Source organism: Catharus ustulatus, chromosome 5 (assembly GCF_009819885.2).
Source record: "Catharus ustulatus isolate bCatUst1 chromosome 5, bCatUst1.pri.v2, whole genome shotgun sequence".
In the NCBI taxonomy this organism is placed as follows: Eukaryota; Metazoa; Chordata; class Aves; order Passeriformes; family Turdidae; genus Catharus; species Catharus ustulatus.
In genome coordinates this window covers 19,475,755-19,498,796 of record NC_046225.1, presented here as the reverse complement: position 1 = coordinate 19,498,796, position 23,042 = coordinate 19,475,755, and the positions used below count along the sequence as shown (strand labels likewise).

At 36.9% G+C, this 23,042-nt stretch overlaps 1 protein-coding gene across 4 annotated transcripts in view; it reads right to left on the bottom strand.

The window, feature by feature from the left end:
* GRID2 (glutamate ionotropic receptor delta type subunit 2) overlaps positions 1 to 23,042 on the bottom strand; it is a 698,066-nt gene that overhangs the window by 206,370 nt on the left and 468,654 nt on the right. For all 4 annotated transcript variants that reach the window (XR_004417944.2, XR_004417943.2, XM_033060210.1 and 1 more), the window contains exons 5-7: positions 14,156 to 14,209; positions 6,184 to 6,357; positions 1,251 to 1,412 (exon numbers count right to left, since the gene is read on the bottom strand). Coding sequence is in view for 2 of the 4 variants with exons in the window: in XM_033060210.1 (XP_032916101.1) it covers positions 1,251 to 1,412; positions 6,184 to 6,357; positions 14,156 to 14,209 (390 nt within the window). In the remaining 2 variants the exon portion in view is untranslated. The remainder of the gene's footprint in view (positions 1 to 1,250; positions 1,413 to 6,183; positions 6,358 to 14,155; positions 14,210 to 23,042) is intronic.

Sequence of the window (23,042 nt, the reverse complement as noted above, 5' to 3'; positions counted from 1 at the left end):
TACATGGGCCTGCCAAATGTGAATATGAAATTACTCTGATAGATTAAGAGCGATACAGTTTGGAGTCTCTTAAAGACCTATCCTGCCCTTGAAATAAGAAATGTGTCCTGGATTATTCTTGCAGTCTCATGACTTCAAACTGTGAGTAAGGAAAGTGGAAACATATATCAAAGAAATCCTTGAACTACCATTTTGGAGGTATCACAGATTAACCTGGGACTGGGTAAAATATAAGCAGTGGTCAAAGGAGTCTTAAATTTTGCCTGCACCATCAAATTTTCTGGTAAAGCTAAATACCTAATGCAGAATGGAAACTTCTCAAGACAACATTAGATTTTAAATTATTTTTATGTCCTGTAGTAAAAGCCATAAATAAAACGCCATTTAATTTTTTTCTTTACCATTCTTTTTTTTTTCTTTGTTTACAATGCTAGCACTTTAAATATAGGTATACATTACCAGGAAGTGTATGCAGAAAAATGAGGAGGCAGTTTTATGAAAGACATCAATAACATAAAGAAAATGAGACAGGGAAGGGGAAACTCTCAACCTGTCCATATTGACTAAATACTGACCCAGAAAGCTGCAATATTTGTCTGTAAGTATGTGAAGGCTGAACAGGTGGTGAAGAAAGGAAATAACTAAGAGAAATTATCTTTAAAAACTGAAGAACAGAAAAAGCATCTTGGGCATGAGCATGATTAAGGTAGGAAATAAAAATCACAGGGAAGCAGCGACATTGGATAAAGCTCTATCAAGGCTGTTACTGGCACAGTTTTGCAGTGGCAGAATACAGCCTAGATAATTTAGGAGGTTCCTCACTCCCATTTCTATGATTTCACTTCATTAACATCAAAGGCAGTGCAATGGCAAATTTTGCAGAACATTACCCAAGTGTAACTCCGCAGCTTTTCCCCCTTTCTTTTACAAATAAAATTGTAATTTTTTTTTTTTTTTTTACTTCCTAACTTCAACCGTGACACATTTGACACTTTTTCTTCCTTGAACACCCAACTGGTTTGGTACTTTTGGAAAACAAACCTATTGGTTTTATTTCAATATGATTATTATAACATGAAAAAAGCCCAATCAACCAACAAACAACCCAAACCAAATGAAGAACTACTTTCATTCAAAAGCTGTGACTATATAAAAACTATACTGATAAGAGTAACATGCACCTCAGGAGGAAATACTGCCTATTGTAAGTATTTAGAAATCAAAGGTGAGGAAACACAGGGGAAAAGTACCTTCTTGATGGTTTCCAGCATTGATCGCCCTCCTTGCCAGGGTTTAGAGTTCTTCCTGATGCAGGTGAGGCTGGCCATGCTGTGCCACTTCCTGTCCTCCAGCTTCTTATGAAAGGCATTTGCCAGCAGGAGGACAGTGTCATATATATACAGGTTTGAAATCTGTAAAGACATCAAAAGGGAAGCATTAGCATTACTATTTGTAGTCTCCTGCCAGCAGACAGAATTTATCATTTGTTTTGCCTCAACCATAATCCTCTGGTAATTAAATACTTTATTTAGTATTAAGAAGAATCTGTGGGAGGCAAAATGTCACACCTTTGGGCTTTGGTAAAATCTGCAGCTGGGGGTTGTAATGCTAAAAGTGACTTGCAGCAACAAACTACACACACGAGAAATACAGGCAGCCCAATCACAGCTCTACTTGCCAGATTTACAGCTCTACTTATGACCATAAACAGACCTCCTTTTATTTTTAACCAGTAGCTTGTGAGACTCATTTTTTCAGTCACTAAATATTTGGACCATCAAATAATCTTCAAGGTTGATTTGTTCTTTTGAAAAGCAGAAGCTCTGAAAATTTAGAATAGATTTGATTGTGGTTTTTTTGTTCCTGATTTGTGCAGTCAATTTTGATTGGCATTTTCTGGCATGAAATAAGATTTAATGAAATTTTTGTCAGTGTGCAATTGCATGTTGAGTCTGCAATTTATAGTGTTTAGTGTCAGAGTGTTTGACATTGGCTGTTAATTCCTTACAGGACAAAACTCTTACAAGTGAATGTGTGTATGCTTCACTGTGAGCACAGCAGCATACAGTGTGAAGTTGTTCTAGTTTGGGATCAAAGGCAGAACAGTGGAATTCAAGAAAAGAAATCAGTTGTGCGCCACTTCCACTTAACCATATTCTAGTCCTACAAACATGCTTTTAAATGCACACAATGCAAAGTTAGATGTGAAAGATGCAATTAAATGTAAAAGAACAGAGGCTCAGAACTTATGAACACTTCTGAAACAACTAATTTACAATATAGTTCTACATCAGTCTTTTCTGTCCTCAAAAGGCAGGGACATTTAAGGTACTGACAGTATCATAAAGAGAAACCTCAGCAGTCCTGAACAGAAGTTCTCATGAAGAAAAATTTTGTTCAGAAATGAAAAGGACTTTTAGGAATAATTTTTTTAGATAAACAATTGGTCATCTGAAGTTATTGAGGGAAACACAGTATCCTCAGCTGCATGATAAAGGCTTTGTATGAGCATTCCTAGTGCCTGACAACAAATTAGCCAGTGGCAATTTGAGGCAAGGTTGCTGGGATTTTTTCTCCAGCAGTCACAGACAAGCCAAATGACATTTCCTCAGATTTGTGGAATATGTTGGCTGCTCTCTGTAAGTGTTTTCTTACAAAGATATAAGTGGTGTGCCTAAAGTTTAAAAAGAAGAAAGAAGCTTACAAAAGGAAAGTTTCGAAATTCAGTGGCCCTATTCTGCTTTTAAATATATCCAAGGACTGGGAAAGCCCTGCAGCTATTGGGAGGGGGTGTATGGCAAGGAAGCACAATAATACTTGCACATAAAGATCAGAGATACTGATTGGCAAGTTCACACATCACCCTTCTGCCCAATTGGTCCTTTCCATATGACACCTTTTTATGTTTTTATTCCCTTCATGCTGGCTTTGCTTGTGTCACCCATCAATTGCTCTGTCAGTAGCACAGATGCACAGAACCTCTGATCCTTAGTGCCCTTCTTCTTTAAATGATCCTTCACTGTGTCTTCTAAAGGAGGTGCTTTTTTATTCTTGAGCTCCTCCAGTAGCTGTGAACATTTCTATTTTGGTATTCACCCAGGAACAAAATCTACTTTCTTCAGATGCACAGTCCAGGCATCACTGTGCATGACAGGATTAAAAGCATGGATTGAGGATCTGGGCCCAGGTTAATCAAGCATTTTAAAAACAGCTAAGATTATTTGCCTGCATATTGTAAACCTACAAAGAATTCAAAAGATTTCAGCTAAAACTGTGTTTCCCCAATGAAGTCACACTAGAGGGACATTTATTGGAGCATGGAGAGAGGAATTATCACTGTGCTTTGAGGCAAGCTTTTTTTTTTTCCAAGTCTTTGCCAAAGGGGAATAAAAAAAACCCCACACTACCTCTGGAGAGCAGAGGGAATAAGGTCACTAATGAGACTAAATTGGTACATGAAGGGCTGTGGATGCCAAGTCATCATTTCCCAACAAATGACATTGCTTTCAAGGTAACTTCTGTACCTGCTACCATGGGAATAGAAGACAATTGTCACAGTTCATGAGGAAGGATGCACTCACTAATTTAAGAGTAATATAGCTGGGTCTTCATCAAGTATTAACAGGGCTCAGGAGGACAGAGTTCAGCAGTTATTAAGCATTGTTAGTCCTTCACTAATAGTTCAGCTTAACATTAACTGCAATCAATCACTGATAATGCAATGATAAAGAACCTACAATTAATTCCTGTTTCTCAAAATCACCCTTCCCTGTCACCACCAGAAATACATGCTTCGTTAATATCTGTCCTGATGAACAGAAGGGGGCTGTAATTTAAAGTCACTTTACACCTTTATTAATTTCCCACGTAAATTTACTGGGGCATTTAATGCATTGCCTGGTGTCCATTACTAATCCCTTATTTATTCTAAGTCTGTTAGGCTAAGGGCTGGACACTTGCATTACCAAGAAGGATTTAACTGCATAACCCTCTGTTAATGCAATTTAAAATTTAGATGTGATTATTTTATCCAGAGTGTGGAAGAAAGGTACTTAGCATCAGATTAAGGATGAATGAGTAATCTGGATTATCAGTGTTTATTTTATGTGCACCTATAATATTGCATGCAGTTTTTAGACAAAAGGGTTACAGTACTAAATTCTTCTGTGAATCCAGTTTTAAACTTTCTGCCTTCAAAATGATACAAATTTATAGAATATGTTTCAATTAGGCCAGTTCAAAAGACACAGTGAGACATCTTCACCAGAATATTTTTCAGTGTTTTAATAAAGATGCTGAAAAAATTAATTATTCACACAGACTTTAGGGGGAGTAATTCAGAAAAAAATAAATCAAGAAATTCACCCTTATAATTTCCAGAGAATGTTTCTGATTAGTCACACTTCCATGTCATTAAAAAAAAAAGCATTAGTAATTTCAATTTATAAACTGTTCCAACTCCCCACTGGATTAGAAACTAATTTATAATATTGTTGGGTAGAACAAAGAAGCAGCAAACAAACCCCACAGCTACTCAAAGGACTGTGCATCATATGAAGACACAGGGGAAATTGTGTCAGAGTTTTCCTTCCTTTCAGTTTATGATGTTTTCTCACTCAGCTGAAATAATGAAGTACAGCCATCTCAGGGAAAGCATGAAAAAAGCAACTCAGTTGCACAGAATAATTAAACAAGTCTGGCTTCCATCATTCCTTTGAACCAAAATACTATGAAAGCTACCAGTAGGAACATTGTAGCTCTACAAGATATAGGTAGATCACAACCTACAGGTTAAAATATAAGATCTAATCTAACAAATTAAATGGAATTTTCCAATTTGTTGAGAATAAATTTTGAATTCTATAACTTAGCTTTCCTGAATTCAGCCAACTGCTGAAGTGAAAACGAAAGTGAAGTTGAAGAGAAAGACAATTCAAAATATAAAGTATCCCATCAACACATGACTCTTGTTTTCTGCCTCGCTGTAGTCAGTAACTTTATTCATGAGAGCTGCTCTTTGCACTCTCTGGCTCCTGCTTGTAATCACACTGCTCTCAGCTTGAACACACTGTCCCTAGAGTACCAAAGCTCCTCCTAGGACCATGCTGCCATGGCAGAATGGCACAGCCTAAAGGATTTTTGCGCTTCTTAAATAGTCTGTAGATATATCCTATGCATCAATGGGCATCACACAGCCCTGCTTGCTTTGAGAACTCTAATAGTATCACTGTGCTCTCTGCTATGGCCAGTTTTTCAAGTCATCAATAATTGCTGGCTGGCTGCTTTGTGAACAAAAATTAGTGACACAAAGGCTCTTAAAATAATCTGAAATAGGAAAAGACTCTCCACACTTGTCCCTTACATATTTTCCTTTCAAACAGACACTCTTCAAAACTTCCCTCTTTTCCTCCTATTGTTTTCTCTCACTCTTCTAGAATTGTAGCTGCTTTTAGCTGCTGGGTCAGATAAGCTCCTCCCACCACTGCCAAAAATAATAATAATATGCAGCCATCTTTCTACAACTGCAGAAATGTTCACAGGAAAAAAAACCCAAACAAAAGTAAAATCAAAATATTAAGCCAATTTCACACTGCTGATTTGTCTAAGCTTTGTCATGATGAAACGTAACAAGACAGACAGAGGACTTGTTATTGGAAAAACTATGGGAAGTCAGGAGGACAGGGATACTGCTGCTGAATTCATCTGGTAGGACTCTGTTATAGTTTAATTGTAGTTTGTGATTAACAATCATGAGAATAAGGCCTCCTTGGAACTCATACATAGGTTTAGAAGTATACACCAAGGCACTTGAAAGAGATGATGTGGGTGCTCCTAGGTAGACTTTCTTATTGACAACATATTTGAGGGAGGAAATTCTTTCGGGTGAAATGACAAAAATAAAAATTTAGCAGGGTAACAAAATGACTGGAGACCAGGTGGTTTTTTTTGCATGTTTATCTCTTTTGCTGTGGAGCAGGCAAGTTGTTCTCCATCAGACACTGTCAGTAAATCCACATTGACTCCCACCCCAACTCCAGGTATTTCCTTGTCATGCCATGAGCCATTAAACCCCACGTCAGAGAGAACATGAACAATAAGTTACAGTAAGGCCCTGGGGGAAAAACTTAGAATTTATCTTAAAAAAACAGTTTCAAGGTGGGGATAGACTGGAATATGAAGTACCTCCATGCTTTGGGAGAAAGGATCCTTGGGATCACACAGTGATGAAGATATTCTGTGGTTGCCACGGAAACAGCGCTGGCTTATGTTTTGGGGAACTGGGAATGTCTGTCGAATAATTGTTAACCTTCCAATTGACCTTCTCACCAGCTCCTGCACATCCACGTCATTTATTTCCTGAAAGAGAAGGCAAGGCACAGGACATGTATGAGAGCCAAAATTCAGAAATGTGACCACCAAATTATGAACAAAAAATAAACTGAGTGGACCCAGAGGTCTCTGACTGACACACAGTTACTGTCAAACACCACTGCAGCCTCAAAACCAACTTGTACATGCTCACTGAAGTAACTGGTGGTATTAAAATACTACCCTTAACTGCAAAAGTTCAAAGTGTACTGTGCTCAAACCCCACCAAATATATGTGTTTTCATAGCTGTTTCATTTGGGGTTTTCTCTGCCTCTTCTTTTACCTCTTCTGATCTTTTATTTATTTCACAGCATCCTTGACAGATAATGTGTAAATCAGTAGGAAGCCATAGCATGATGTATTTCTGAGTGTAGCATTAGTTAGGAGCTGTGAAGGTAGAGACCCTTAAGTGTTCATTTCCTAGAAACAGTATATCAAGAATCTATAAACTTTGTGCAAATTAGCAATCATTTACCAAAAGGGCAAAGAAAATGCATAAGAGCATTCTAGGTGTAAATGTGCTTGTTTATAGCAAGACCTAATTTAAAACCAAATTTTTATTCCGTAAGGTATCTATTAAGGCTTACAGCTGAGCACTCGGCTCTACAGAAAAATACTAAAGAATAAAATAACTAAGTAAAACCACCAATATTAAACTTGAAATGTTAAGTTTAAGACAGTTCAGGGAAACCAGAAAAACAGTTTTTTACACAACATAAGTTTCTGCGTGTTGGGAACATGGTGTTTTACACTGTTGAATGATCAGTCCCTCAGGGAAGTTGAGTGAGACGAGCATGGGCTCCCAAGCAACAGCAAATGACTCCAAACTTCACATAAGAACTTGAACTTTAGTTAAACATGTTTTTTTTTCCAAGTGATTCAAATAGCTGGTAGTTTTCAAGATAATTCTGTGTCTGTATTTTCCTGCAAAATAGTAGAAAGAATCTAAAATTTGCAGAGTCTTTTAAACCATGATCTCTTTCTCATCATGATGAACTGTCTGTCCATGCTGAGCTGTGTTAATTAGAGAGGCAGATGCCTCAAACTTTCCAGATATTTAAAATTGCAGATATGCCTCCAGGAAGGGAGGTGGATCAAGAGGCTCCTATTGGCAGCCTGCATTTAATATTCCCTTGCATACAGTTACAGTTTATTGAATATTTGTGATTCTCATTTTTCAAGGGATACAGCACATCTGCATTGTTAATACCTATAATGAAATGCTATCATCTTTTTCTGCCTTAGCTTTCTGATCTATGACTATACTGAAGAATAGACTTGATCTCAAATTATGGAATCTTTCTTGGCAAGCTTTCTGAAAAAGCAGCTCTTTAAACGTTATGACAACCATCCCAGTTATTTTGCCCTTTTTTTTTTGCTGATCCAGTATAATATCCTTCCTTTATTTTCAAGGAGCTACTTTGGACATACTGGTATTTGTTTATTTTCCTTAAATTTTAAAAGAAATATATGCAAGATGTAAATTATAACTTCTAATATCGTGACTACAGTAAAAGTATTTTATTTGCCTTCAACGATTATCATAGTTTCTGAATTCATCTGTTATTAATGTTCTTTATGAAAAATAGATATTTCTTTTCAGCAAAAAGAAATAACATATAGCATCAGCTGTGTTCAGTGTAATATTGTGCATTTCTGGTCGATTAATTCTTAATGTACCACAGATAATGGCTTATTTCAGCTTAAGGTGCTGTCTTTTTATTTAGCCTGTATCATTTCACTAGCTGTGTAGTAAAAAAAAACCCCAAACCAAATATATATATATAATATATAATAATCATATAATAACAATAAATATATAATTAATATGTAATAATTAATATGTAATAATTAATATATATTATATATTATATAATATATAATGTATAATATATAATATATAATATATAATATGTAATATATAATGCTGTTTAGCAGTATATATATATATTTTATAATACTTTCAATATAATCATAAAGGAGAGCACAAAAGACTTCTTATCTTGATTTTAAATTATATACTTCCTCATAGGATTTAAGAAAGTTTGCCTAGTTTCATTACACAGCATGTCCAAACTGTAACACCAAAATTATTAGACTCACTCTAATAATGTAAAAACAGATACCTGCATGTCCACATTATATTGTCAAAGAGATTTTGACTTTCAAGTTCTCAAGCATTTATCTTTCCTGCCACAAAAGTGTATTTATGTTTTCTGTATTCAGCACTATTTGTTTCATTTTAAATACAATGCTCTCATTTTAACCTCTAGGTTACTATCTCATGTCTTTATACATCACCTGGGAAATAATAACAGAATTCAAACACCAAAGTCATTTTTGTGTGGTGGCCAAGGAGGTATATACATCTATAGATTAATGAATGCTATTATTTTAAATGCTGATTATTCCATAAATCCCGATTTTAGATTGACAACAAAGCAATGCCATGCAACCCCAAATTCAACATTAGTCATTTGTTATGTATTTCTTTGTAATTTTTTTAATACTTGGCATTGACTGAGTGACAAGCCTTTTATATAATGACTCTCCAATATCATCTCTCATTCTTGAATTTTGGATCTGACTTAAGAAAACTATATAAAGCAACTATTGTATGAGAGGAAACAATTTTCATTTGCACTTCAAAGGAGGATACAGTGCAATGATATGAGGGTGGCAGATGATCTGTTATACAAGCGTCGAATGTCAAAAAAATTAGAAAGTTGGCCAAGTTGAACTGAGTTGGCACCTGAATAATTTTAGGTTGGGTTATGTGAGGTTTTTCAGTTTTCTTTGGTTTTGTTTTTGGTGTGGCTTTTTTTTTTCTTTTTTTTTCTTTTTTTTTTTTAAAATCTTTTTTATATCAGAAATTCAATATCTAGTTCCAAGCCTTTCTTTTGCTGTCTGAACTTGGAATTAAGGGGACACTATCCTGTCACAAATGAAACAAGGATAAAATTAGATGCACATTTCATCCAAGCAGCCAAATAAATAAGAAAAAAATTAATTAAAATATTTAAATTAAGGACTGTATGGATGAAGTAGGAAACAAGAACTGAAGAGAATCATTTTGACATATAAGGCAAGAACTCCTGTGGGCATCAAGACTATGTACTGGACGTCTAACATTTGTCCCATTATTTTAAGATAAGCAGCCCAGGCAGATACTTAGTTTGCCACAATTGTACCAGCCATGAGAGTCATGGAGGGGAAGAAATAATTTGCATGCTCCTGTATTAAGCACGAGAGGCAACAATACCTTTTCTTATGGGAACACCTTAACTTTGGGCCAAGAAGATGGTTCCAGTATGTATAACATAGTGGACATGCACCATTTTCCAGAGCATGCCAGGACTTCATCAGTGAAAAATCCTGACACTCAGAGAGGAGTGTTTCTTCTGGACTGCCACTGCCCATCCAGAGCACATTTGTCCTGTGCCCTTCCTGAATTTCTCAGCACTCTCCAAAGAGAAGTTGAGGGAAAGGCATGGCTAGATGAAGCTCCAAGACAAGAAAAAGGAGATTTTGAACTGCATCATTACTTGTTCCTTTGCATCTCCCTTGGGATTTTCAGGCTTTGCAGAAAAGGATGAATCAAACCAGACAGAACGAGGAGAAATGAATTTTTAGCTTTTACAAAGAAAAAAAAATCCAAGATCTTGGAGAAAGCAGGGTTCACTCCATCTGTGTATTAGTTCTCACTAATGCCAGGAACTGGCAACCTGGTTGCCCACCTGTTCCAAAGAGGGTCATTTCATACAGACCCCCCAACCGAGTGGAAAATGTAATGGTACAAGTGAAGTTCTAATGTTATTATCAATCATTATCCATATAAAAGTATTGAATTAAGTGAGCTTCTGGAACTGAGCTGTGATTATAGATCCTGATCTAACTGCTCAAACTTGAAACATGATTATATTCTACACTTATTCACGGTGGAGTGCATTGGGCTTGAAACACGATGAATACATGGGCCAAGGACAAGTCCTCTCCTAGGAAAAATGTCTTCATCAGAAAAAATACAATCTTTGAAAACAACCTTGTAAGTCCCCAATCCTCTCTTGTGCTATGCTGGGCAAACCCCTTGGACCTTTTTCCATAAATTGGTCTTTAAAAGAGCCTGGAGTTTTGTGTCATTCTTTCATCAAGAAGGAGTTTTTCCAGACTCTGGTGCCTCTGGTAATTAGAAACCTTTTAACAACTTTTGACCTCAGTTTACTCATGCACAAATTGAACTCATTTGTTCTTATGTCAGCCTTGTTCTCTGTTTCTTGACAATGATGTATTTATTCACACCCTGTTAAGTGTTTATAAACAGAGAGCACATCCCCTTTAAGTCTTTGCTTTCATAGGCCAACTAAGCCAACCTTTCCAGTCTCTTCTTACACAAATCAGCTATGTGTGCACTCATTCCATTATAATTCTAATAGATCTGGTCTTAATTGACCACATTATCGCAGATTAAATCCAAACAATCCTTTGCAAAGCAGCATTAATATTTTAATCTCCTGTATTCCAACTCTGGGCAGTAGAAACTGTTTGGGGCTGTCCTTGAGTAAACAATAGCAATAAAGACAGCCTTGGGTATAGCAAGATAACAGTAAGATAACCCTGAATGTTTTAACAAAGGAAAATGCAAAAAACCCAAAAAAACCAAACCAAACCAAAAAAAGACATTTCTTCATTTCTTGCATTTAAAAAGAGCCAGGGAAAATGATGATACAAATGCCCCTTCTTCAGTTCCACTAAATAAAACCTAAGTCTACTATACAGTTGTGAATTAAGAGCCATGGAAGAAATACCATTTTCTATCCTGGAACTTTGAAGTTGTATTTACTATTGTGCAGAGGAAATGAAGCAAGCAAAGACAGAGGGAGAAACAGTGTCAGAAATCCATTCTCACATTTTGTTAAGGCATATTTGATCATGACTACATTAAACTCTATGACTCCTGCAAATTTTAAATAAAGAGTCGTAACATCTGCTTTAAGGCCCTGAAGAAACAGGAACATTTATTAGGAGAGCATTTCCTCAGCTGATTACACTAATCAGAAGAGATTTGCATTATTTGCTGTGGTCTAATACGATGCATTATGTTTTAGCAAATTATGAATTCTTTCATTTTATGAGAACAAAACCCCTCCTCCCACACTTTCATTATGATACACAGCCTTCAAGAAAATTTTCTCTTTTGCACAAAGAAGCAAGTAATGGGACAATAAAAATTAAGGAACTCTTTGCAGGCATTACAGCATTTAGAGTGAGCAATTAAATAGCAGATGTTACCTCACAGAGCCTAAGCAGATTTCTCATCACAAACTTGAAAGTGGTATTTGCTTCTGTATTACTATAGTCAGTAAGACGATTGTATTCCCTTGGTACAGTGTTGGAAAAGGAAAGACAATTCCAACTTATTTTGGTATCTCATGGCAAGAATTATTTGAATCAGATGCAGAATTTGCAGAATGATGCATTTTCACTGTCATCGACAATTTAAGAATTTCAAATTAGGAGGCCAGAGAAGCAGTGTTACACTTAATTCTTTCACAGTATCATTTAGCCAACATAGGCACTCAAGCACAGATGTCTGAGCTACGAGGAAAGATTCACAGAAGCAACAAAATGGGTAGAGCTCTGACATAATTTCCAAGTAATATGGAGGTACTGTGGCCACCAACAGGCAATGGATGACCACCTCAAACAGAGTGGGACATAAAGATAACTTTTATGTGTCACACAGAGAGGGGCCACAAATATCTGCATTTCCAAATCCTGCACTGCCAGATAGAGGCATTGCAATCTCATTACTGAACTGGCAAAACCTTGCAATAAGCAATTACCCAACATCAAACACTCAGGAAGCATGTAGATTTCTGCTGTAATTTGAACATAGTGACAAGGAAAAATTGGGCAAAACAGAACTCTTGCTGTAGTACTACCTACCTGCCTTATGTATTGCTAATATGATTTCTGAATCCACATAATATTGCAATTATTTGCATTTTTAAGTAAACAGAGCTAGAAAGCTACCTAAGTGGCAACATGGATTTAGGTCCAGAAGCAGATGAAGCTGAGCTAGCATTAAACATATTTTCTCTCAAGGAGAAAAGAGGAATTACTGAATGAGATGCAGACATTTTAGCGATGATGGTTTAGAGCATTTGTTGGAATGAACTTAATCACAGCTTTTGGCCTTTTCATATAGAAGAGTATCAAACTAAGATGCACATTTCTCAGTGCAGATCATTCAGCTTTTCCTGCTTCTGGGACTGCAGCCCAGAGAAAGAGTTTTGGAGCGGAAAAGGCAGCTGAGTGGTAACCACTTTGATTGCTGTGCCATTTCATCTGCTGCAATGTGCAAATAGCAATGCTTAAAAAGCAGATTTTTTTTTTTCCATGGAGACGTTAATTTCTGAATAAAATGCAAAGAGAAAGTATGGATGCTAGGAATGGATGCTCAGTCTTGTTTTGTTTTTTTGAGGGTGAAGGAGCTGAAACAGCCAAAAGCAAGCACCTTCTTTAGATCCCTTGGAAAGTATGCAACATTTGAAACAAAAAATCAATGGCAGTGTCTTAAACTTGAACAGCAAGCCAAAATCTGAGCTAAGAAACTGCTGTATGATCTACTGATTACAGAGGATGGCTTTAGATTCAGTTAATTCTTCTTGAAATACTCGGTGTTAACCCTGAAGTGAATTCTAGTCTAATCAGACATGAAAAAGAAACTATGTATGTTGTTCACATAACCACCTATAGATTAAAGCTGGGTTCTCTCCCAGCAAAGCCCCATTCAGTGCTGGAAAATACACACAGTACTGGTGAGGAGCAAGGCAGGGTCAAAACTAATGGTTATGCTGGACCTGGTTTGTTTACACAGCAATTCCAGAGACATATTTTTCTCCAAAGAAAACCGGCTAAAAATACACTAGTTTAGCACAGCCTACTAATGGAAATCTAATAATTAAGTATGAAAACAGAACTGTACAGTAAATCCAGATAGTACAACATGGAATTTACATGCAGTCTTTTATCCTGAGAATATAAGGGAGTTGCATGATTAACATGCAAGGGAATCCAGCTATTTTGGACTTAAACTATTTTTTAAAAATCTTAATGCTGTCAAACTTAAACTGCAGTGTTCAATACTTCATATACAAAACTACTTCACATATTGGCCTGTCATATTTTAGCTGACAAGCTTTCATGGGAGAACTAATTTCACAGTGTAAAAGCAGAATCTCAATTTAACTTTCTTTTTTCCCTTTATGAACATTTATATATGACCTAATACAGAAGTCTACCAAAGTGCCTCCCACAAATATCAACAGGTTTGGATATCAACTATGATGGAACATTTGGAGAATTCATAAAGGAATAGGAAATATGATATTATTATTATTATTACTACTAAAAATCATTAAAATATAAACAAAATACAAGGACTTATCTACAAAAGATTACATAATAAAAAAAGGCCTTAAAAAATTCTTTGAAAACAGTCAGCTCAACAGTGAAGTCTCGAGATATTTAGAAATAAAAGGGGTTTTTCACTTTATTTTTCATTTATTCATAGAGGGACTTCCATTATAAACAGGCAAGAAAAAACAGCAAAGGCCAAGAACCTGTCATTCTACTTTTATTAAGCAACATCTACTCCCTCAATGAGCTTGAACTTTGTCATAGCTACTGCTTCCTGTTGGCAAAGTGAGAATCAGCATGAATATTGTCAGTAAGCCTCAAAACAGGATCCATGGTTCACAACAATTTTCACTTGACAGTTACCTCATTTATAATGATCCAGTGACAGTCAAAAGCAACCAAATTAGTCTCCACGACCTGAAATAGAGAACAAACCAGCTATCAGTCAGCTTGCTTGTGAAAGCCAGAAAAAAATTCAATAGATGCTCTCTGCAAATGACAAAAACCAAAGCACATGCTCTCTAGAACTTTTGCTATTGAACTGAGGATAGAGAACCTTTAGCACCATGCTGCAGAAGCATTTGTGTTATTGTTTGACTTGTCAATTAAACTTGGAAAATGCATTTCATTGCTGGCATCACAGGAAAGAATACGTTTCAGCTGACTGAGGATAAAAATGAACACATTTTTGCCTTAGCACTGTGTGTTGAGAGGAAGCAACAGAGAGAAAGACAGAAAATGAATATCAAGTAACTTTTGTCAGATTTCTGTATTTCCTGCTTCTTTCCAGTGTATACCTACCCTGAAAGTTTCTGAATTAAAGAAAAACAAAACAAACCCCAAAAAAAAAAAAAAAAACAAAACAATAAAAAAAACATCACAAATGCTAGAGTTCATAGACGTGCAAAGAGCAGGAAGGAAAGGGTTCTCCTGAGAAAGAGGGCTGACAGAGGGATGACAAATTATGGCCTGTCTCAGGTTCCATGCACAGAAGGCCTCTCATCCTCCTCTCATACATCTTTTCCTTTCCTCTGCTGAAGATTTTTGCATGATGTGCCCTCATGCTGGACTCAACATGTGCTTCCTAACTCATCTTTCACTCAGTCCTTTGCCTCCTTCAGACCACTACACTTCTGTGGCAAGTCACTTTTGAGTCGACTTTACAGCGCAAATGGAGAGGATAAAAATACACTTGGTTCTGCTCTCATCAGGTGGGACAGAAATCACTGGCAAAAGAGAGGCTAGAATCAAACTCTGGAAAAGGCTAGACACCTTTAATTTTTTTCTACATGAAATTGAATTAGGATTAACATGTAAATAGTTTTAAACACAAATTAATTTCATTTCATTTGTACAATTACAATGCTCCTCTTGATTCACAACTCAAAACTACTGGATGCTTAAAACTGTATTGAATACCCCCCTAAAAAAACAGAAAGAAAAAAACCCAAAGGAAAACAGAAATAAATCCTAGAAATGACAGTGTTTAAATATTCAATTAGAAGCCTAGTGCTGGGCTCTTATTACTTGGACCATTGGCTTTTAATGACAACCAACAGAAACAGCATTTGCCAATGATGGTGGCAATTTATACTGTGCCATGTCCAAAGGAGAACAATTTAACTGGTCACAAATCTTAAGAGCACCAAAAAAACTCACACTGATAACCCTCATTATTTATTCAAAGGTTTTTAGAATTGGGGTCACTGCTTGTTTAGCAGAATGATAAGGCAAGATTGGAAATTCTGGTCTGGAGAGACTCAGGTGAGGGGAAAGCAAGACTGATTCCTTATTTGAAACTCTCACAGCACCAATCAGAAATGACAGGAACTGAAGGCCATAGTTGCTAACATGGTTCTGGAAAACTTCAATAGCATTAGCAGGAATCAGGGTCCTTAATTTATGTGGAGTTCAGTACTTAAAAACAAAGTGATATTTTGTGTTGCTTTGACATTTTCTTGCATTCTCCACTGTAGGTGTTCCCACAGCATGTATAAAGAATAGGATAGACAGTGAGTAGCTGTGATAGGAGGCAGCACAACAGACTGAGCCAGGATGTTTGAGCTGGAACGTGGCTGTTCTGATCAGATTGTTCACAACAAACCAGTTGGAATACAAACACACCCAGGAACCAAAAAAAGGTCAAAAGAGGACAGAGCAGCAACAAAGTTCTCAATGGAGCTTTTGCTCCTTATGTAAACTTCCAAAGCATAAAAAGTTTATCCCATTTACAACATAAGCTGTCATTTAAATTTTCCCTTGAACAGAACAAATCAAAACCTTATGAAAGCAGGAGCAATTCTGCTAGTCAATCTACATACAGTTCTGCTGAAAGCAATCCTAATTAAATACAAAAAAAGAAAAGAAAAAAAGGCAGCACAGTCAGCATGTTTTCTGATTTCTTGTCAGGTTCCTAGCAACTTTGTTCTTCCTAACTTTTGCTCTGGGATGTCCTTCTGGGAATGTCTCCCCTGCTGTAACTGCTCTGCTCAAGACGAGGTCTCATAAAGTTCCTGTGGCTCCAAGGCAATCTGCCAGTGACACCCTCGAGTCAAGTCTCCCAGTGGTGGTAGGAAAATTACAGTAACTGTGTTTCACAAAGGGCTCCTAAGCTCTTTCTCTGCTTCCAAATGGCAGTCAACCAAAAAATCAGATTTAAGGAATCCACAAAACAGAAATTCACATTTTCTGTTCACTTTTTATTAACGTGTTACAAGTGGTCTCGATAATTTCTTCAGCTGATCAGATTTTTATATAGTGTATTACCCATTTTTTGTTTCAGTTAATTTAGTTTCTTAATAAATATTTGGTTTGGAGTGCCTACTTTGCACAGATTCTCAGATTTCAATCAGAGAAAGTCCTTTCAATTGAATATGGTCCTAAGTGTCCCTGGTTTTATTATGTCAAGCTCACAAACCACTTAAGTCACTTGAAGAGGCTGATTGGACAAGTCACTCGCATTATTTTAAACAGCTCAGGGTACCTGTGAGAGATTTTTTCACAATTTGCAAATAACAATATGAAATGAACACTTTTTTAGTTACAGCTGAAACTCCTCAGCAGAAAGATCATGTTTTATCCATTAAAGTTTATGCATTCATGAATTTACTTAATACTAAGACAATTGTCAAAAAGCATATGTCAAATTGAGATGAACTTGTAGCACACTCAGAAACACTCAAACTAACATATTCTAAGTTTAGATGGGCTGCAAATAGCCCCAGATTAAAATATTCACTTCACCTTTCAGTCTAGAAGTTGCTTTTTGGCATTTTCCTTGGTCCATCTACCCAAATCTTGTTCTGGTATTGACAGATGCTTTAAAAGATGATTGATAATGCCCTGAAAAAGTTGGTAGATTTTAAAGATAGATTTACATCTGAACTGGGACTCAGCATTAGGCTGGGATTTCAAGGTCATATTTTCATCTTTTGGTCACTCAGCCTTATCTCTCACAAAAGAGTTGTTCATTTCAGCAGCATCAGAATGCTGCATCTCAGTCTCTTCCTTCTTAACATCTCCTCTGCCAGCATGGCCTTTATTCTCCATTTAATTGACCTTAAAGTTGGCAGTGCACATTCTGTGTCTGCAGGAATTGCAGGACACTATAATATTATCATCATCATTAATAACCTTCCCATATTTTCCAGTTATTGTGCTCCTTATGTTTTTCAGCATAAAAATGCACTGGCACATCCACTGTTTTACAAAAAAATAAATAAATGCAATACTATGTACACCTTCAGTTTTGATGCTTGAGGGAAAAAGTTGCTTAATCCTAAAATTTTCTTCAATTGCTAAGAGTAATTGTATGCATAAGATTACCATCAGAAGATCCCCATCAGCAGCTATTAAGCATTAGTTTACAAGTAGACTATAATAAATCAGTTTTAAAAAAGCCCTAAATTGTCTAAAGTCAGCAGTAACACAACCTAGATCCAATTACTCATCAGTACAGCAGTCATTACTTGCACACAGCAGGCCTTTACAGTCATGACACAATGTTCCAGAATGCCCTTGTCTATCTACTGCACCTGCCATTCTCTTTACTTGAAAAAGTCATTGCATTTTCACTCAGAAGGGATGACAACAAATAAGAGTGAAGTGAAAAGAAAAACAAAAAGAGCACACCTGGGTCTGCTTCAAATTGATCATAACCTGAAAAGCACAAACAGCAGAAGTATTAAAGGCAGTTGTGCAGCAGATTTCTATGCCTAATATGCTCAGAATTGTAAAAGGAGGGATTTTTTTTATCTGAGTGATGATCTTTTTCTGGTTGAAGTTCCTATCTGTATGCATATCAAGTGAGCTGGCATGAACTTGTGCTCTGTGCCAGGAAAAATGAATGTAGAGAATAATCCTTGTAAGCACATAAGGGCAGTAATAAAAGGAAATCTGAAATCTTGTGTTTTAGAAGCAATAAAGCAACTTGGGGTGTGTAGGAGGTTGGGGCTTCAAGACCTCAAGCATTTGAATACAATGCAAGTTTCAGATTCATCACTGGTTCTGCAGGCTCTGTTCCCTCCCAAAAGATAAGGGAAAAATTGGAAATTTCCATACAAGACCTAAGGCAGGCGAACCTTTTGTTTATGTAGCTCACCTCTTAAGCTAAAACTGAGAAAAACTGGAGTGTGCATTCATAATGAGGTCTAAACACCAAAATTCTACACAGATACTAAATGGAGGAAAGCTGACACTTTCCAAAACAAAGAAAACCATGTACCTATTTGACAAATTCTCATTTCACAAGTCCTCTAGGGAAAATGGTACAAGCTGTGAGTTCATAAACATACAAAGCTATAGGTCAGTGCAAAAAGCTCTCTGAAGCTGAGCAGAGCTGCTAGCTGGGAGAGCATTAGGAGAAAGTATCATATATTCTTACCCTGTTCTTACTGCTTCTTTAGGCATTCAAGCCACCTTTGGAGGTAAGACACTGGAACAGTCTTTGATCTAACCCCAGACAGCTGCTTTTGAGCTCCTAAATAAAAGTTGCTTCCTTATTTAAGTTGCTTTCTGTGATGGATGGGGCTATCAGTAGCTAAAGGAAGCAGAATTTATTAATTCTGTATTGACTGTTCTGCAGTTCAGACTGTATTTATTTACTAAAAGGGAGAACATTTGGAAGAATCCCCCCACCCAAAAAGGCATTTTGTGTTTTTTAGATGCCATTTCTCTATGCTATTGAGCACCTCCACTGTGCAGGAACATTTTTAAGCAGAACTCCAGGGTGAACTGGGGAGCCGTGCTTAAGTTTAATGCCCATAGTCACTGACCCCTTCCTGTCTCAGACAACTAAATCAGTGTCAGAGAACAAATAGAGGACAGCTTATTAACCAGCCCCTTCAGAAAACTACTTTTTCTGAATTCAGCATTTTTTAATCTATAGACTGTTGGTATTCAATTATTTATAATTCCATATCACATAATTCTCCATTACTAAGATTCAAAGCAGCAAGTTATCAGGTCAGTTCTAAAATAGACCTTATGAAATTGTGGAAAAGCTGAAAATCACTCTCTACTCGCTCAGACACAGAGAGCTCACACTTGAGTATATGAAAACATTGTCATTAGTTGCATAAATCCTGCAGCAAAGGATACAGCCTGACAAGTATGCAGTGCTATTCATGTACAGTCACAGAAATCCACAGCAGTAGATACAAAAGATCATTCTTAACATCTTTGTAACTTTAGAAATATGTTCATGTCAAACTCCAGCAGCTCTCCTAACGCCCTATTAAAATAAATCAAACTTATGCTTCATGAGAAAGGTGTTCCACTTAGTGCAACACGGATGCCATTGAACTGATGAGCACGAACATGGATGAAACAGAAACTAATTTTCTTTTTCTAAAGAATTCAACAGCACACTGAGGGAGATTTAGCAGAGAGCACAAAAACGCTGCCAAGATGACAAGTGTTGAGCAAGGACAAATCATCTGTCATTGGCAGTAACTCCAGAACTTCTGAATCTTTGGAAGAGCTTGACAATTTATCATAACTATTTCTATTGTTCACGCTCAAACCTTCAAATGGCCTAAATGCAAGACAATCTAAAGCAAGTGAAGCAGTTGTAGTGCCAACATGTAAGTTTTTTCCATGTGCAGTAGTAAGAAAGAAAGAAGGCTTTTTGACAAAAAAAACCCAAGTAATTTAATGGAAAATTACATAAAAATTATCTACATTACTTCTTTCTTATAGATATAGGCCCACAAATGTGGGCAAAAACTGCAATATACAGATCATAACCTTCACAAAGGAAATACAGGAAAACCATTCTCCTTTTTCAAAATTTAGCCCCACACATATGCATCTAGTCAGACAAGCTTGCACAAACCCAAGCAAGCATCAGTGTTGCATGCCAGAAAAGATCCTTACCGGATCAGGCCACCTTAAGCATCTCCTATTGGAAACACAGAGATCTCCCTGGCTCCTGTTTCACCTGTGCACAGCTGGGACTGGTCTGTGACAAGGCACAGACAGAGGCCATGGCTCCTTTCTCAAGATGTTGAAGGGAAGTGTCTCAAACTAGAGCTTGCCTTCCTGTTAACTTTTTGCTCCACCAGGAGCTGAGTGCTGACTGTGAATCGTTCTGCTGGACCACCACAGAGCAAACCACACTTTCCATTTGATTTTTTTTCACAAAAGCCAACACATGGCATTGCATAGCCCATAGCTCTGGGAATGACTGATATTGGAATAATTTAGAAAGTGATTTAGAAACTTTCCCAAGAGTTGAGCTGGGATGCCAACTTTCAGTTAACCTTTCCCAAACAGTGTCTGCCTATAATATGTCCAATATATGGAGCTTTGCAATCTGAACTGCATTCTGCCAACCAGAAGACTGATAAAATGCTTTCACCCAATACCTCTAGATTTGCTGTCCCTGTCTTTTCATAGACCAGCCTCTTGGAGTCACCACTGCTGTTTTACAGCTGAACATGTCTTAACCTAATTTGCTTCCCCAGGGGCATAGCAATTTGCGGATCACTAAGATATGATAAAAAACCAGGCTTCCAGTACACACATATGAGGCAGGAAGCCACTCCAATTCAACCCTGTGCCCTCCCCCTCTCTGAGAAAAGGCAAACAACCAATCAAACATAAGAAGTCAGAGGCCATTTCTTAACATGATGCTTAACTGAAGAGATGTCATTGGACTAGTGTGAGCATTCAGAGCAGTCTCCAACGGTACAGATGTCTCCCAAAGGACTGGTATGTAAAGCAAAACACTGAAGGTGAAGTCTATGAAACAGCAAAGAAAGTTAAGTTGCAAACTGAAAACCACCTTAACGGATCTGAAGTTTAGAAAGGTAAAATCGTGGAGTTGTAGGATTTAGTATCTTCTACTACTTTGAACACCACAGGACTTGCTCATGGAGATCCTCAGGTAGGTTTGTTTGTTTATTTTTTACAGTAATTTCACGATTGTAAGTCGCACCATTTTGACTAAAATTTTGGACCGAAGCCAGAAGTGTGGTTTATACTCTGGAGTGGCCAATATATGAACGATGCTCAGAAATTTACCAACCTGGAAGTGCGAGCCCGCAGTAGCCCCGAACTGAGCAAGAGCCTGCCTGGTCCCAGTGGTGCCGGGCTGCCCCCATGCCGAGCCGAGCCAGTAAACCCCGCGATCCTGTGATTCTGTTACTATTTGGCGACTTTGTGAAAGTTGCATGCGGATCCTCACTGCAAACGAAACTGCGGCTTATAATCCGATGCGGCTTATATATGGACGAAGAACGAAAAGTCGCTGACACCCGGACGTGCGGCTTACAATCAGGTGCAGCTTATAATCATGAAATTACTGTACTTTTCTTTCTTCTAGCTCCTTGCTCATCAACCACCACCATTTTATCAGGCTGCTGGCACCATTTTTTCCTATTGGTGCCACAGAAAGTTCTTTCTGTGCTTCCACACGTAGCCTTTGAGCTTCTCAGTAGGGAAATCAGTTGTTGATTTATAAATCTCATACTTATGTACCCAAAACTAAATCTCAAAAAAAATCTCTCTTCACCAAAGGCAATATTTTTGTAATCTAATTTTAATCTCTACCCATTTCTACTCTTGAGAGAGGGAAAAAACCAAATCACACTGGGCAGTACTTATTTTTGTTCTTCTGGACAATCTCCGCTTTCTGGGATTCCTTTCACTGACATTCCTTCTCAGAAAAAGCAAACAAACAAACAACAATGCCCCTCCCCCAAAAAAACCCCAGACTCTCCCCCCTCCAAAAAAAAATACCAAACAAAAAAACCCCACAAACCATTGGGTGAAACTTGACAGAGACATTCACCAAGGATTAGAAAGCAAACTTCTACAGCATTTGGGGGAGGGAGGTGGAAATTGCTTTTGAGTCTCCTCCTAAGGATGGGTGATACGGCTGACATGGTTTCATTTGCTTGCCTCATGAAAATGCATCACTTTTAAAAATAAATAGTTGAAGCACTTGATCGGTTTTCCAGTTTTTCAGATTGATTTCAAAAGATGATACTTTTAAAACTAAAAGTGTTGAGTTACTCCACTGAATAATTAGTTTTATATTGACTTGGCTTGCCATGATAACTACATCTGAAATGAGTCAAGCTTCAGGGAACACTTTTTATCTTCTGTGCTAAGATTTTAAGAGATGGAGTCTGTTAAAGTATGGAAATCAGCCCCATGCTAAAGAAAAGTAAACAGTTAAGTATTCAATAAAAGTAAATGAAGAGAGCATTAATACTTCAGTGAGTTTGACCACAGGCTTGTACTGAGAACACAAAACAAAAATACATTCTCTCTGGTAGAAATGGCTTTTTAAAAATGATTAATTTTCTTAATCATTGAGAAAAGCTAATATTATAAAAAGTGTAAATAATAATAATAATAATAATAATAATAATAATAATAATAATAATAATAATAATAATAATAATAATAATAATAATAATAATACAAATTTTATAGGCATCTAAACCCATGCATCTTTTTGAGGTCAGCCTGTAGACTGTAGGTTTAAAATAAAAATACTATAAGTAATTAATGTATCTTTCATTTTAAGGATTATTTTAGTCTTACAGTTGGTTTTCTTGCTTCTGAATTTATGCTTTGATTCATATTCCTATTATCCTTCTGAAAAGTGTTTGTAATATCCACTGTGGGAAAAAAACAAAGCAAACCCAAAACCAAAACAAACCACCACAGAATTTTTTTACAAGTTCTGAAACTGCTTGGCTTTGAATCAGACCTATAAGCACATTCTCCTACCTGCACT